The sequence below is a fragment of the Argiope bruennichi genome, chromosome 6, assembly GCF_947563725.1.
Source record: "Argiope bruennichi chromosome 6, qqArgBrue1.1, whole genome shotgun sequence".
In the NCBI taxonomy this organism is placed as follows: Eukaryota; Metazoa; Arthropoda; class Arachnida; order Araneae; family Araneidae; genus Argiope; species Argiope bruennichi.
In genome coordinates this window covers 13,371,995-13,389,034 of record NC_079156.1, presented here as the reverse complement: position 1 = coordinate 13,389,034, position 17,040 = coordinate 13,371,995, and the positions used below count along the sequence as shown (strand labels likewise).

Genomic DNA, 17,040 nt, shown 5'->3' with positions numbered 1-17,040 from the left:
GATCAAAACAAATAATTTAATATTGATGCCACCTACCTTTTCATAATTTGTATATCAGATTCATCAAATCGCAAGCGCATTGCCTAAGGGTCAAGTATCAAAATCGCAGCTGGAAGTCCGATTCCATTCAAGATTCACAGAATATCGGGGTATATAGATTGTAATTTTAAAAAATTGAGATGGGGCGCTGTTTTAATATTTTTCTTGGGTGTCATTTTATGTGAGTACACTTCTGGAAACAATTAAAATTAAAGAAAATTAAGTAAGATGATAAATAAAAGTGAATTGTTTATAAGCGTTCATAAACTGAATAGTTATTTTAAGCAGGTAACAAATTTAATGGATATGATTTTGAATTACTATGCAGCATTAAATATTATTTAATAAATAATTATTTCATTAAAAATACAAATAAAAATTCATCATTTTGCATCATTGCAATTCTAAAGTAAAGATGAATTTGTTGCCAAAATGTATATGTAATATAATGTTTATATTATCTAAAAATCTCCGAAATTTTTGCATGAATATAAACATTGTTTTTCCGTGAATTTGGAATTTTGATAAATTGGAGGTATATTTTTAAAGTTTAATTTTATTTTTAAAATATATTTATTCACCATATTATTATTATTTTTTTTTTTTTTTTTTTACCATTTCCTGTTTTAATGAAGCCAGTTCATAAATTTCGTTGATCAGTGCTGATAGTTTTTCATGTGTGTTTTGTTGAAATAAGTCATTTTTTTTTTTTGTCTTTTAATTGGATTGCAGAAAATGAGCTTGTTTCAAAATCAAAACAAGATTTTCTTATAATTTTGAAATCTTTATTAAGTGGTAAGATTTTTGTACTTTCTGTTGTTTTTTTTTCTATCTGAATACTTTTTCTCTTCAAATGCCGGTATCTCAAACTCTTTATCTTAGCGACCAATTTTTTTTTTTTTTTTTTTTTTCTCCCATAACCAGTTAAATACATATTTGATGACAGGAATTTTTTAACCTGATTTTTGATGTATTCATGTGCTAAAAACAAATATGACTAATTTTTATACGTCAGCTATTCTTGGTAAGATGTGTTATGTAAAAGCAAAAAATTGAGTTTAGAGTCTAAACGTTTATTTAAAAATTCCTTCATTCAAAATACTTTTCATTAAAAAAAGAACAGCAATACTTTATTTAGCTTATTACAGCTTAGATAAAAATTAGAAGAATCAAACAAAAACTATTGAAAAATGTTTGTTCATCATTGAGTGTTTTTTTTTTTTTGTTTGATATTCCTGAATTAAATTTATTTATGTTATCTTTATGGATTCTATCAGTAATCTGAAATCAGATGAATATTCCGAATATTTATGTTGGTATTATTTATGCTCTATTTCCTTTATGTCTCTATAAAATCCTTCATTATGTTTTCCTCTATTATCACCAAGATTTTCTGGGAAATTACATGACTGTGTTTATGGGCAATAATTAAAAAAATACTTTATTCTAGTTGTCAAAAATCTAATGCTCCTGTAAAATGAAATAATTTAAAATTAGAAATAAAGAGAATGGAACAAAAACAAAGGGAAAAGTTGTTTTGTTCATGAAAGCCCCCTCCCCCTCGCATTTCTTAATAAACTATCCTTTTGCAGACTCTAACAATATTTTGCCTTCATATGAGGGTACTATCTGTCCTGGTATTTGTCCATCATTGCTTTTATGTTTTGGTGAAGTTGTTTACATTTATTTAGTCATAATTGTTTTTTAATACTTTCAAGATTTTCAGGAAAAATTGTCTAAATGAATGTGAGAGAAATGAATATGTTTATATTTTTGTTACCAAAGTTTCTGATGCTGTTCATCTGGCGTTTAACAAAATTAAAATTTTCAGCCTTCTAATTATCGAAAAAATTCTAACCAGGACAAAGGAATTTTCTAAATTCATTTCCACATTTATGGGATGAGGCTTTTTTTATAAATTGTTTGATTTGGTGGCTATAAAAATTAAATTTACCCGATAAATTAACCAGTTTTAAATTTTCATTTTACTTATTTTATCATTTTCTTTCCTTCCTGTGCTTGGGAAGAAAAGCTACCCAGTTCAAAGCTTTTGGAAAATTGTTACATTAATCACTGTATCACAGCGGTTCTTAACCTATGGGTCGCGAAGCATATTTCTTGGGTCGCGCTGAGTCGAACCAAAAAAGTTAGTAATACACCAAATTTCAGACATTTTAGAAATGACGACTTGAATAAATATGAACAATCGAAAATGAATGTATTCAAGCACAAGGTTCTCATTAAAACTGTATGACTTGCATTTTAAATTTAAAAGACTTAACATATGTATTGATATTTCTTTTTTTTTTTTTTTTTTAGGAATAAGTTAAAATGTCAATTATTTTCAAAAAGTTATAAATATATTTTAATTTAGTCAATAAAAATTATTAAAAACACTTGATTATTAATTAAATTTTCCTTGGATCGAAAAGTACTTTTGTTTATCTTTATTATTAAAAAAATAAATAAAAATTTATAAGTTAAAAAAAAATAATCGTCGTAGGATTGAAGATTTTTTTATATATATTTCTCAAATTTGGGTCGTGACTTAAAAAGGTTAAGAACCACTGCTGTATCATAAATGTATTAGATATTATGATTATGTGTTATAAATATATTAAAATTCTATAAAAAAGGTTTCTTGCCATCAAATAAAAAAAAAAGTTTCTTTGTTAGTGTAATAAACAAAATCAGTATTTCATTCAATTCTACTTTTATATATAAAGAGGCAAAATGATGCTATCTCATTGGATGAAAGTTCCATGAATTACATTTCTTCCTGGTCTCGTGTTTTTCATTGTAACCATTTCTTTCATATTCTGTGGTATTGTTTGGTTCTTCTATTCCGTAGGTGTAAGAAGGATATTTCATAGGATTGAAATATTATTTTGATTTATTTAATGATATAAATGTTTTGAATTTATTGTATTGTTTACTTTATTCAAGATTTTCTATGCAAGAACAGGTGTTACTATTTTTTACTTTTTTTCTCTTGTAATTTTTTTCAAACAGTTATTTATTTTTGAAAGTTTTTAACATTTTTTTTTTAATTACATGAAAAGCGGGACTGCTCGATAAACTTAACTTTTCATATTTAAAATGCTAATATATCATAAATGTATTAGATATTATGATAACATGTTATAAATATATTAAAATTCTATAAAAAAGTATTCCTGCCATCAAATAAAAGAATTTCTTTGTTAGTGTAATAAACAAAATCAGTATTTCATTATTTCAAATTCATTTTTATTACCAATCATTGCTATATATATCAGTTTATAAGTTGAGAAATTTTGGGAACTTTTTCTATAATCGGTTGGCTAAATAAACAATAGTGATAGACTTATGAATTGCAAAAAAAAAGAAAAAAGAAAGACAGACTTGGCCAAGAGCAAATGATGATTTGCCAAATACATCAACTTTTATTTCTATAGCGTATATATCAAAAATTTAAGAAAAAAATTTATTTTAAAATAAATTAGTTATTCTTTGGTGAAAATTAGTTGTTTTATGGACTAGAGATTAATATACGTTTGCTAAATTTTAATTATTAAGAAATGATTTGTCATCAGAAGTATTCTTGATAATTTGATTTAAAGCCATTTGTTATCATTTCTAATAGCCATCCAAGATGATAAATTTTTAGTTTATTTTCAGATGATTGGCAGAGTTTTGATGTATTTGTAAATGTTATACATTAATCTGAAGGCTTACTGCTTTATTTTCAAAGTAGTTTATTATTGCTGGTTTGTTGTATCAGGTGGAGGGTTTTATGAGAAATGCTGATTATACTCTGTTTCACCCTAACTTGGCAGTAGTACATATTCTAGACATGCCGAATCGCAGTCGTTGGCAGGGGAACTGGGTTACTTTAAAGTACTAAGTTATTAGAAATGCAGATCGCTAGCGAAACTTTATCTCGCAAATATTTCGCCAAATAGTAAATATTTATCTACTTTATTATATTATCACTTTATTGGAGAATTAATTGTTTCCTTATTTTCTTTATTTTTTCAATGCTATTGATACATTATTTTAATAAGTCATTAAAGTTATTTCATTTCGTTTCATCGTTTCTCAAAAGAAAACCCTAAATCTTTCTATATTCTGTAAAGCGTAGTTCGGCTAATGCTTTTCGAAAAGATATCTATATCATCGTTCACATCTTTTAAAACTTTATCTAATGTTGGAATCTCATTTGTACGAAAAAATGCATGGATTTTTTGTCAAATACAGGATAAAGTAAAATCATCATATTTTACTTGAATGTTTACCTATTGAGCCCGGTCATTTCTTTCCATGGGTACTTAAAGGACTGGATGCCTTTATTTATTTTTTCAAAAGGAAAACTGTTCATTGCGAAACACCTGTAAGATGCGAAACTTTATCGACGATTTGATTAATAGAATCTTGAGGGTTTTCTCGGAGTCGAGAATAAACATTTAATATGTTTCTGCATGCTGCACTTTTTGTTGGTTTCACTCGTCTTGAAGGTGTGCACAGCGTAGTCGGTGTAACTCTTTCTCTTTTTCAGACATTTTAGTAGTGAATAGAAATAACGAATCAAATAAATATTCAACAATCAAAACTAATAACTACTAATGCAATTAATAGTATCAAAAATATCAGCTGGTAAAAAAACGAGAATAAAAAAGTACGAAAGATGATAATGGTTGCAGACTGTATGAAGCTGAGTTGGCGGAGACGTAAAAGAAAAGCGCGTGAAATATTTGACCTTGAAGAACAGTTCTAGCCAAAGTGGAATTCATTATGTCAATCTTTTAGTTTTATTCGTTCGCTTTATTTACAAAATACTTAACAGATAAGCACTTCTAACTTGAGAATAATTTTAAATACATACTGATAACAAAAGGATTTCTGTAATTTATGATATTATTTGATAAATTTCTGCGCAATTTAACTATTTTAAAGTCGGAATTGATGGGGAACTCTTTCTCAATGCGGAGCGTCACATTTTCTACCTTTTACAATACTGCCAAGTTAGGGTGAAACAGAGTATAGCTATGCATTTGTTAGAAATTTCTGTGAACCCAATCACTAGTAGTTTGAAATTTTCCTTATAAGATTTCTCCTCCTGCTCATCTGTGAAACAAAAATTGAAATGGCCAAGAATTTAAGACCAGTACAGAGATAATAGATTGTTAATGAGATAGCAAATGAATGTGTGAAAAAATTCACTAGCTTGATATAGTTATCCAGAATTTAAGCTGTCATTGTTGATTTATTTCATAGCAACTTGATTGCAAAACATTTCACCCATTTTAATTGTTTGATAATATTTTTGCCCTCATTGCAACATTTTAAAATCCTGCAATTTCTTTCTTTCTTTCTTTTTTTTTCTTTTTTTTTCCCAAATTATATATGGATTGTGAATTTTAGATAAATTTTTGAAGAAAAAAAAAATTCACCCTTGATTTTATATATATATATATATATATATAATTTAAAAAAGCATTTAAAATTTAGAATTATAGATTTCTGTAATTCTTCAAAAAGACTGCACCTGATCAATATTTATATCAGTTTATACTAAGAAACTAGTATACCTTATCCTAATCAAATTTTATTACTACTATTGGTATAATCCAGAACTTAGTATAAAAAGATGATTGCAAGGAAAAACTAGATAACATTTGAATAGCATTTCAGAAAATAATTTGTTTGAATTTGAAGCTACATATGAAATAACACTGAAGATAATATTTGCAGAAATAATATTTTAGATCAGTGGTAGGGTTGGTCGCATCAAAAGATTTTTAATTAAAAGAAATTATTTAATTGACAACTTTTTCATACATAGATTATTCAAAATTTTTAATTTTTTGTTTTATATATGTAAAAGATAAGCAAAATTTCACTGCTTCCAAAATGGTATTATATATTACAAATTATATTTGAAGCAATAACTTCTGTAGATAATCAAAACATGCATGAAGTATATTGAAAACATCTTTATTTTCAAACTAGATTTCTGATCTGCCTGTTATCAGTGCTTATAAGTTTTGGTTTACTGATTTTTGCTAAGTTTGCATATAATCAAAAAAATAAAATATTAATTTAATGTAATTTCTGTTTATTGAAATATTTATCAATTTCAAATAGTAGTTTGTTACCTCCCCAATTATTGCCAAAAGAAATTTTTGAGATTTTTTCTCATTTAATATTTATTATAATAGTTGTTCCATGTCAGTATAACATTATTATTTTGCTGGTTTCTTGCAAAACTTTTGATGCAAAAGAAATATTAAGATAAGATGAGATAAAATGAGCAGTAATTGTAAATACATTATTTTATTGCCACACTGCTCTTTTTTTTAAGTTTTTGCATTGAATGCAATATATTTAAATTTTTTGATTTGATAACTTTTTTAGTATGAATCATCATTTTTTGATCTTATACTTTAATCTTTCTATGGAAGCTGAACTTTATTCTACTAGGTTTATTTGTCATTCAGAGTTCTAGAAAATTTAAGGATATATTATCTATTCTTAATCTTATGGATATATTATCTATTCTTAATCTTATGGATATATTATTTATTCGTATTAACCATCTAAGGTTTCATTGTTTATTGCAAACAGCAATTAATCGTAAAAGCTGCTATGTTAAATGTATCTAAAATTTCTCTATGTTCACCAATATATGGTTAAGTGATGTGTGGATTCAGTTAAGTTTCTTAATGGCATGTATTAAATATTCAGGTATCTATAATTCTATTTGTAGAGAAGTTATATTAATTTTATTTTTTATTTCAGTGAGCTGTTAGTGTATGCATAGAAAATAGTTAACATTTTGTGTTAATTTTTTAGAAACAAATGACATGGGCATAGATTCTGAAAAAATTAAGACTTTATTTTGCATATTAAATAAATCTAGTTATCCTGTAATCATGTTGAAAAAGTAACCTGAAAGTAAGAAAATTGTAAACAGTATAATTTATATATATATATATATATATATATATATATATATATATATATATATATATATATATATATATATATATATATATATATATATATATATATATATATATATATATATATATATATATATATATATTGAATAACAACCTAAGTGGAAAAATTTAAATCTTTTTTCTAAATTGTTTAAATATTATATAGTCAGTTTTGCTTACAATTATAAACATTATACATACATATTTTCTTATGTTAACTTCATCATTTTTGCGTAATGTCAGATATGATGTGATCAGTCAGATATGATTTTTAAATATGTTGCAATTTGCAGCTTTAAAGAAAAGTATTTTTAGGGAAGCCAGTTACAAAATATTTTGCAAGTTTTTCCCTTTACTTTTTATAACAGCTGACTAAAAAATTCTCTTCACAAAATACCGTGAAAGTTTTAAAGCTTGTGAACTTTACCCAGCCATTAAAGTAGAAAAATGAGTAATAATGCAAATGTTGCATGATTACTTAGGTTGCAATTGCTACTTAGAATTCAAATAAGAATGAAAATTCTCTTAGTTTTAATAAGAGGTGATCACCAGTTGATCAACAAAAACTGTTGTATTACCTTTGAAAGAATTAAAATTGGCTTATCTTTCTGCACTAAAACCTCCACCATTGAGTGAAAAATAAATGCATGGAAAAATTTAAAAGGGAAAAGAAAATATATTAAAGCAATGACAGGTGAGAATCTCGGGGAACATATGGCTTCAGTTCTTCTCATAGAGCTAAAATGGAAAGCCTGTGAAACTATGATGAGGCGAAAAAAAAAAAAAAAAACTTGTTGAAATTTAGAATTAGTGGGAGTGATCTCTCTAAAGCTGTTTTGTACACTCTCTAATAAATAACAAACAATAATTGTGAAAGCGATAATTACCTTTTTATATCAGATCTGTTATCACTGATATGTGATTAATCACCAAATGTAAACAGCAGAAAAAAAATTATATTTTAGATTCCTATTTCCTAGTCAATTGAAACCAAAATTTTAGAGTGAAGTATAATCATGGTCACAAAATTATATATTAAATTTCATATAGTTAATATATTTGGTGTAAAGACCATCTACCAAATTTCATTCATTTAACTCTAAAAAATTTTTGAGTTTTAATGTTCATACAGGGACAGATCAAGGCAAAATTCTAAAAACATGGTTTTTAGTCTGAAATATGGACATCTGTTAATGTCTTGACTTTGTATTTTCTATTGATTACAATACTTTTTCATTGTGTACTTTATACATGAGAAAGTAAAAAAGTCAACAAGAGAATAAAAAACCATAGTACCTCCTTCAGACGAAATATCTGTTGGTTGTAAAATATTTGATACTGGTAAAGCATTGTATTAAAATGTCAAAAAAAAATGTTGGTCAATTTTTATTAGCATAAAATGGCTTGCTTTGAATGAAATATTTTATTAGATCTCCTCTTAGAAAAAATACACTTTTTCAGAAAATGAGGATATAAATGAAACTGAATCCAAATATTAGATAAACCAGTATTCAGTATTATTGGGCATTATACTTTCAATTTTTGATGTTTTAATTAAAATGTTAAAACTTCTAAGTGAATTTGTTCTATTTTATTTTCCAGTTGATCTTAATGATGTAGTAGAATTTTTATGCTATTTCATTTCTTCCATTTATAATGATTTTACCTCACAAAATATTCATTTTACCCCACACTATGAAATAAAATTGTCATAGTGACAAACCTAAAAATATAGTGATTGCTCAATTTTGTTTCTTAAAAAAGAGGCAAACAAAAAGTTAATTTTAACTCTGAGATAGTTTAATGAAAAATATCTGACAAAAAGTATAGATGTTTAACATAGTTTTAAAAGTGTAGCTTGCCAAAGTTGAAAATAGTCAATCTTATGGCTATTTCACCCTATCTTACAATGTTAAATGATTCTTAATAAAACTGCAGCACATATATCATTTTTGAGATTGATTCAATTTGTTATTCTTGTATTTAAAGAAATTATTACATTTCATGACCTTTGTCAACCCAGCCTGCTTGACTAGGTGTAAGGCACAAAAGGTTGGAAGGGAAAGTGGTTTTATTTATCTTTAAGAATATTTTACATATTTCACACATAAACAGAGGTGAAATTTAAATAGAACTATTTTAAAGATTCTAAGTACTGGAGTGAGGAGGCTATTGTAAATTATAGATAACTGCTCTTCGATGCTCTGGGAAAATACGATAATTATAAATTTAAATTTTATAAAAGTTAGATCATAATTTATTCCAATCTTAACTGGGAGTATAGAAGCATAAAATTCCAGGAAAAAAAAAAAAGGCAGCAACAAACCAAATGTAAAGAAATTTCATTAAGTAATTAAATTCTCATTTTGCATTTATTTTTTATTGTAGTAATCTTCTAATGATGTTTTATATTAGCTCATTCGAGAAAGTCAATATGAATGAAGAACTATGCATTAAGGTAGAGTTTGAAAAAAATCGAAACCATGATGTTAAAAGGCCTGTAAATGAAAAAGCTGTCTATTACAAAAACTATTTATAATGTAAATTTTTAGGTTAATTAAAATTAAATCTTTGACTGTTGAGATAATAATTTTAAAATTGATTATTTTTTCAAAAGTGCTTTCATGAATTTTAATAGCTTTGAAATTGAAATTTTAACTTGAAACTATACTTAAAATTAAGCTGTCAGAAATCAACCAGTTGAAATTTTACACATCTTGGGAATTGGGAGATTTGCCCTTCAAATTTCCACTGTCATGAGTATAGATTTTAATTCTTTTTCTTACCATCATGGGCACGGCTGAGGCTTGCATTTTTTTAGAGTCATTATTTATTTATTTGTTTGCAATAAGCACACGGCAGTGACTGGCTCCATTTACAGAGTGCATTAATCTAAAATGCAACACTTACCACAAAGCAAATTAAAGCACATAAAAATAAGAGACAGCAAAGAATAAAGAAATACAAAATTTTAAACCATATATAAATAAAAATGCAAACAACTAGCAAGGGTCAAAAAGTAAAGTAACAAGCAAAATTATGGCTGCATTCCCTGGCAAATATGATTGCTTTTCAATTATTAATGTATAATTTATTGTTCTATGTAATTCATTAATTTTTTCCTCCATATTTTAATGGTTATTATGTGCAACTTTTTGTAAGATGTTAATTTTTTTTTTTCCTTTCAGTTTTATGCGTAATGCATCTTTGAACAAATATATACTTTTTTGTATTTAACCATATCAACGATTGCATGCTAATTGGTTCTTTTGTAAGTGATACCCAATGGAAGGCAATTAATAAATCAGTATCTTTCAAATCTCATTCAAATGTTCTAATGGATGATGAAATAATAATTCACTTTTATGTAACATAGAGAACAAATCATTTAAAAGACTTCACATAGAAAGTTTGCCTTATACTGCCATTATTAGAACATGTATTAATCATTGTTCCATCACAACCAGCAGTTTGCAGCTAAGGAAGTTCAACATTTTTCTGTTTAAAAATGTGCTTGTTTTAATATAACAAGAACTATATGATGTAGCAACGGCATAAGCAAGATTCTAAATTCTGATTCTAAAAATGGAACAATACCCTCTTTTGTTATGGTCTTTCCTATTACCCCTTCTCATTCCTTAATCAAAATTAGTCTCACCTCTTGCACATATATCCCATAATTTGATAAGTTTACCCCTCAATTTATCTTTCCAAGTTACAGTGGGTGTTTACTAATTCTCTTCTGAATTTGCTACTAATAATGATTTTAGCAGAATTATCTTTGATAATTATATCTGTACCTTTTAAAGCTGTTTTTGTAAGAATTGTTATTACATTTGTGATTCTGAAGGAAAATCTTGATTGTAATTGTATTTTTCTTTTCACATTTTTATATTCCATGCTTTCTTATCCATCAGAAGAATTCTAAATGTATCTCATTGAAGGAGAAGGCCTAACAATCCCTCTAATCCCCCCTTCTCCTATCTTGCTATTGGATGTTTTGATGTCTTCAATTTTTTTTTCAAATAATTTGCTCATTTTGATTTTAATATTTTCAGTAATCATTCTTCGAAATCCCTATAATCTAAATATATATATATATATATAGGTACTTTAATTTTGTAATTACATGTAAAAAAATCCTTGTATTTACAGAATTGCATTAAAGAGATTTTTCTCAATTAATACTCTGAATTAAAATAAATGTTTTGAAGAATTTAATTTAACTTTTTTTTTTTCAAAAGCTTCTCAATATTACAATATTATTTCTGCCCTTCTCTTTTCATATGTAATTATTTGTTAGTCTGTTATAATGGTTATTGATCTTTTATTAATGGCAAACACCTTGATTGGTATTATCATAATTTATATAATCTTTTAATTGTTGCATATGTTGGAAGTTTATTATCTTTAATAATTTCGGGTGCATTTCCAAATTCTGAGCACTAGTTATCTGATATCATCTAAGGAGAATATCATCATTAAGAAATGTATTGTTCTATATTTCTTGTTCAACATGAGATGATATTAATTGAAATATGATGGGTAAAATTAACACAATGTACACTATACAAATCATGTAGTATAAACTTAATGCAATGTCTTCTAATAGTTGAAAAAACACTCTAGAGAGATAGTTGTGCGCTATTAGCAGGAAGGATCTGGCTGCACACAGAAGTGCAATGATGTCTTGAGAGGCAAATCTCTCAATTCCCAGATCATATCAAGTTTCAAAATTTTGATTTTGCTTACAGTTCAATTTCAACCCTTTTATGATTTTATTTCACAATTTTAGTTTCAGAGCTATTATAATCTGCGAATGAATTTTTGTCAATTTTGTGGCAAATGAAGCAAAAATAATGGAATTTAAAAGATATTTGTGGAGCCTTTGAATGAACTTTGTTCATCTAAGATATTGCATAATAATAGATTTTGTGCTAGGGAACTTTATTTATTTATTCCATTCTATGGTACATTTTGAATTTCAAAGTGAGTGTAATTTGTGGCAAGATAATATTTTTAATGATCTCTTATGAATATTATTATCAATAAAAGTCCAAGCAACTATAAATTAATCTTGAAAAGTTGCCATTTTATCTGTTTACAAAATCTCTGAACCCACTTTACATTTGACACATATTTACTTATTTATGTACAAAAAGAAAGTATTGCAATTTTTAAAAAATTCAGTCTCAAGTTTTAATATAACTATTTCAGACATTCCTGAATCTGAATAAGCCATTTCTGAAAAAGATGTCTACAAACATGATAACTTAAAAAAACAGTAAGAGATAGATAAAAAAAAAAATTGATATGTAACTTATGCACCAAAAATTAGATTTTTACTTATTTGGGTTGAAATCTATGTAATTGTTTATCTATGTCTGATATAAAAAAAACCAGATGGATGGATTCAAGCATATAGTTTTATCAATGAAGCTTTAATTCTTTATCAGATTTTGCATCCAATTCATCCAAGAATTGAATGACTGTATGACAACATTTTTATTTTCTTTTGTATTTGTACAACTTTCGTATTTTGTATGGTACAGGATAATTTTAAGATGCAATTAAATAGGCAAATAAAATTTGATATGTGGTTTTGTAAGCAAAGCTGTAGTTCTTCATCAAATTTTGGGTACCTATGTATTATTGAATTATTCTCTAATCCCACCCACCCTCGTTTTCTGAGTGGGGGTAGGGAATCTCCACCGTAATTGCAGTAGTGCACAGTATAAAATTTGGGACTCAATGGTGGAAAGAAAATCACCCATAATCCAGGGCAATTTCCTTCTATATATGCTATCAGGCACAAAACATGCTATATTATATTAGTGAAGAGAAGAACATTCTATCTGTCTTTAAAAAAAATTGTTAGAAGGGTTCCCTCTTATATATAATATATTGCGTACATTCTTAAAGCTAAAAATGCAACTCACTTAATTCTCATTCGTTTCATAAAAAAATATACCAATTAAAGCGCATAAATGCTACATCAGAAAAAAACAAGATATTGCATATAACTTCTCTCTAGAAAAAGAAGCAGTGAATAAAAATAAAAAGGAATCCGACCCAAAAATTTTATCAAGCTCTGTGTGATTATTTTTTTTTTTTTTTTTTTCCTACATGAAAAGTACTTAATAACAAAAGTATTGTAACTATTAATAAATTTACCTTGAGAGTAATTTTTTTGTTTTTAAACCTCTTTAAATCTGTAAAAAATTTTGGAATTATGGTTTAAGAATACCATTGAAAGACAATTATCTAGATTAAGGATATTTACTGTATGATCCTTACCTCAAAATTTTAGGGATCTGTATTAAATGTTAGGCAAAACATACTTTCCTATACTAATTCTCGATTTTTGTCTCTTAGCGATAAAACTATACTTAAACGATAGTGTACGTTTGATTATTTCTTTATGAAATGTTTGATTTTTATCCTCATTATTATTTTTTTCTTCCAGATCATTGTAATTGCTCTGAAGGATGTCATCTACTCCAACCTTAGAAGAAAGACGTCACTGTAGTCCCATGGAAAGCGAAACTAGCATGAGTGGCAGTTTCGATGAAAAGCTTGGAAATGTCAATGGCAGTGGGGATGAGCAGAACAGAAGGTCGACACGTCGGAAGAGGCCGAAAGTCGAACACAAGGAAGGGGAAATTAAAACGTTCACTATATCCGAAGAAGAAAATGCCTCTGACATCGATGACAAAAGTAAAATTGAGAAGGTTAGTCCTCCCGGAAATCAGAGTGAAGACTTAGAAGAAATGGATAGCGAGCATGATGATCCGACGGGACTTGAAGGGGCCGCATTCCAAAGCAGGCTTCCTTTTGATAAGATGACAGGCCAGGAGGCTGCATGCTTCCCTGACATTGCTCAAGGTTTACCGCAAGCTCAGAAAGTGTTCTTGCACATTAGAAATCGCCTGTTGCAATTATGGCTTGATAACCCGAAGCAGCAGTTGGTGTTTGAATCTGCTATTCAACAGGTAGAGCCTCCATTCAACAGTGATGGTAATTTAGTTATGCGCATACATGCTTTCCTCGAACGTTATGGTTTCATTAACTTTGGTGTGTTTAAACGGTTAAAAATGCTTCCGACAAAAAAAGTTGGAAAAGTTATTATTATTGGAGCTGGAATATCAGGCTTAGCTGCTGCTCAGCAGTTGCAACAGTTTGGTATGGATGTTATTGTTTTAGAGGCTAGAGACCGGGTAGGTGGCCGTGTTGCTACCTTCCGCAAGGGCAATTTCATTGCCGATTTGGGAGCTATGGTAGTGACAGGATTAGGAGGGAACCCGATAACTGTACTTAGCAAACAGATAAGTATGGATTTGCATAAGATACGGCAGAAATGCCCCTTGTATGAATCGAATGGCAACACTGTACCCAAAGATAAAGACGAGATGGTAGAAAGAGAATTTAATAGACTTTTGGAGGCTACTTCTTATCTCTCTCATCAACTTGATTTTAATTACGTGCAGAGCAAACCTGTTTCTCTAGGACAGGCTCTCGAATGGGTTATAAAATTGCAAGAAAAACATGTTAAAGAAAAACAAATACAGCATTGGAAAGCTATCTTAGAGTTGCAAGAAAAGCTGAAAACTAATTTGAACAAAATGCTGCATCTTAAAGAACAAATTGAAGAGATGCGTAAACATTATCAGGAATTGTCTGAATCTAAACAGCAGAAAGATATTACTTTAGAATTTGTTTTGAGGAGCAAAATGAGAGACATAGGAGCTGCATGCAAAGAGTGGGACCAATACTTAGAGCAACAGAAAGAAATTGAAGAGAAACTGCAAGAACTTGAGGCTTCGCCTCCTAGCGATGTTTATTTATCTTCTCGAGATCGGCAAGTTTTAGACTGGCATTTTGCCAATCTAGAGTTTGCAAATGCGACTCCTTTACACAATTTGTCCCTTCGGCACTGGGATCAAGATGATGATTTTGAGTTCACTGGTAGCCACATGACTGTCAGAAATGGTTATTCTTGTGTACCAGTTGCTTTGGCTGATGGATTGGACATTAAACTGAATATGTGCGTGAAGAGTATCCGCTACAATCCTCACGGCGTTGAAATTCTGGCTATGAATACTCGAGCTAATTCCGGTATGGTCAGTTATAAGGCAGATGCTGTGCTCTGCACCTTACCTTTGGGAGTACTGAAAACTGCAATTCAGTCTAGTGGACAATCAACTAACGTTGTTCAGTTCATTCCTCCACTTCCTGAATGGAAAGGTGCTGCAATACAGAGATTGGGATTTGGTAATCTCAACAAGGTTGTTTTGTGTTTTGATCGAGTGTTTTGGGATCCAAATGCAAATCTTTTTGGCCATGTTGGCAGTACGACTTCAAGCAGAGGTGAATTGTTTTTGTTCTGGAATTTGTACAAGGCACCCGTGCTGCTTGCTTTAGTGGCTGGAGAAGCAGCAGCTATCATGGAAACGGTCAGTGACGACGTGGTTGTCGGTCGCTGCATTGCAGTTTTGAAAGGTATTTTTGGCAACAGTACTGTTCCACAACCTAAAGAAACTGTTGTAACTCGCTGGAGAGCAGACCCTTTCTCGAGAGGTTCATACTCTTACGTTGCCACTGGATCTACTGGCAATGATTACGATATATTAGCAACACCTGTGGCCCCTCCCACCGGAATGCAGTCTGGACAGCCATCTGCCATGCCGAGATTGTTTTTTGCTGGTGAACATACCATCAGAAATTACCCCGCCACTGTTCATGGAGCGCTACTGAGTGGCTTGCGGGAGGCGGGAAGAATAGCAGATCAATTTCTTGGTTGCCCGTATGCACTTCGTACACAACCAATACCTCAACAGCCACCTGTTTGAAAAACGGTTTCAGTTCATTGTTTTTAGTTTAAGCATTTCATTATTTACTTGCCCTTTCAGTGTTATTTAATTTCACGATATATTCATATTCTGCACAGATTCATTTTTAAAAAAATACTTTTGTCACATTATTATGCATTGTGTTAAATAGAAACTTTTTATGGAATTTTGGTATTTGAATTTACGATGTACAGACTGTCAATAAACTCACTTGAAAGTGTTTTATTTCTGGAATTCTTTTTATGAAGTGTTACATAATTTAGAATTTAAACTTGTTTAAAAATAAATTTATTGGGAAAAAGGCGTTTTCAGGAGCACTAAAATTAAATTTAAAAGAATGTCTCATAAGGATGCTATATTTAATTTCGTAATCTTAATGCCAGCTATATTTAATTTCGTAATCTTAGTTTTAAAAAAAAATAGATGTTACTTCTGAATATTTTTTTGTCATTAAAAATGAAATCTCAAAACATCCCGGCATTCTGCTTCTTCCATGTTTTGGGCGAGGAGGTGTCGAAAATTGCTTCAATATAGTCAGACCAGTGATCGGGAAGATAAAATCGAAAAAAAAAAAAATTATGGCTAAAATTTTTATTTCTTTAATCATTTCATTTAGGGTCGGTCTGGTGTGACTATTACAGTTTTTTCTCTTCGGGAGAGGAGAGTTAAGATTGCAAAGTAGAAAGGTAATGTAAAATATTTTTCTCCTTATTCTTTAGCCTACTTTGAAAAGGAACATATTCAATCTCAAAAGTTGTTGAGTATAAATAAATTGCATAAAATGAATGCCAATATTGTATATTGCCTGCATGGATGTTCCATGCAGCTCTTACTAAACTTGAGATGTTCAAAAAAACAAAATCACTTTTTACGAAAGAAAATGCATATAGTCAAAACAGTTGTCTAAATGAAATTTGTATCCAAAAAATATTAATTTTTATATGCATGTCAGTGTACAAATACCGAAAGGGCTTGTGTGGAAATAAAAATTTGTATGTTCCAGTTAAGGTAGTGCCTTGTTTCTTTGACCATGGGTATTCTGCATTACTATAAAATGACGCTGCTAATTTATCGTTTGATTTCTTACTTTTAATTAACTAATCTCGCGCCAAAAAAGATCGCGATAATGTCGTTTGGTAGTTTCGAACTTTTTATGCTTTGATTATCGC

The 17,040-nt window shown here is 28.9% G+C and overlaps 1 protein-coding gene across 3 annotated transcripts; it reads left to right on the top strand.

The window, feature by feature from the left end:
- Positions 1–456: 456 nt before the first annotated feature.
- LOC129972669 (lysine-specific histone demethylase 1A-like) lies at positions 457–16,094 on the top strand. Of its 3 annotated transcripts, none has more exons than XM_056086890.1 (2): positions 457–574; positions 13,489–16,094. In XM_056086890.1, exon 2 carries the CDS (start codon positions 13,511–13,513, stop codon positions 15,869–15,871), a length of 2,361 nt encoding a protein of 786 aa, XP_055942865.1. In that variant the 5' UTR covers positions 457–574; positions 13,489–13,510; the 3' UTR covers positions 15,872–16,094. The 3 variants fall into 3 exon arrangements, with proteins under 3 accessions (XP_055942865.1, XP_055942864.1, XP_055942866.1); XM_056086889.1 differs by lacking the exon at positions 457–574 and adding an exon at positions 687–834; XM_056086891.1 differs by lacking the exon at positions 457–574 and adding an exon at positions 1,044–1,063.
- Positions 16,095–17,040: the final 946 nt, after the last annotated feature.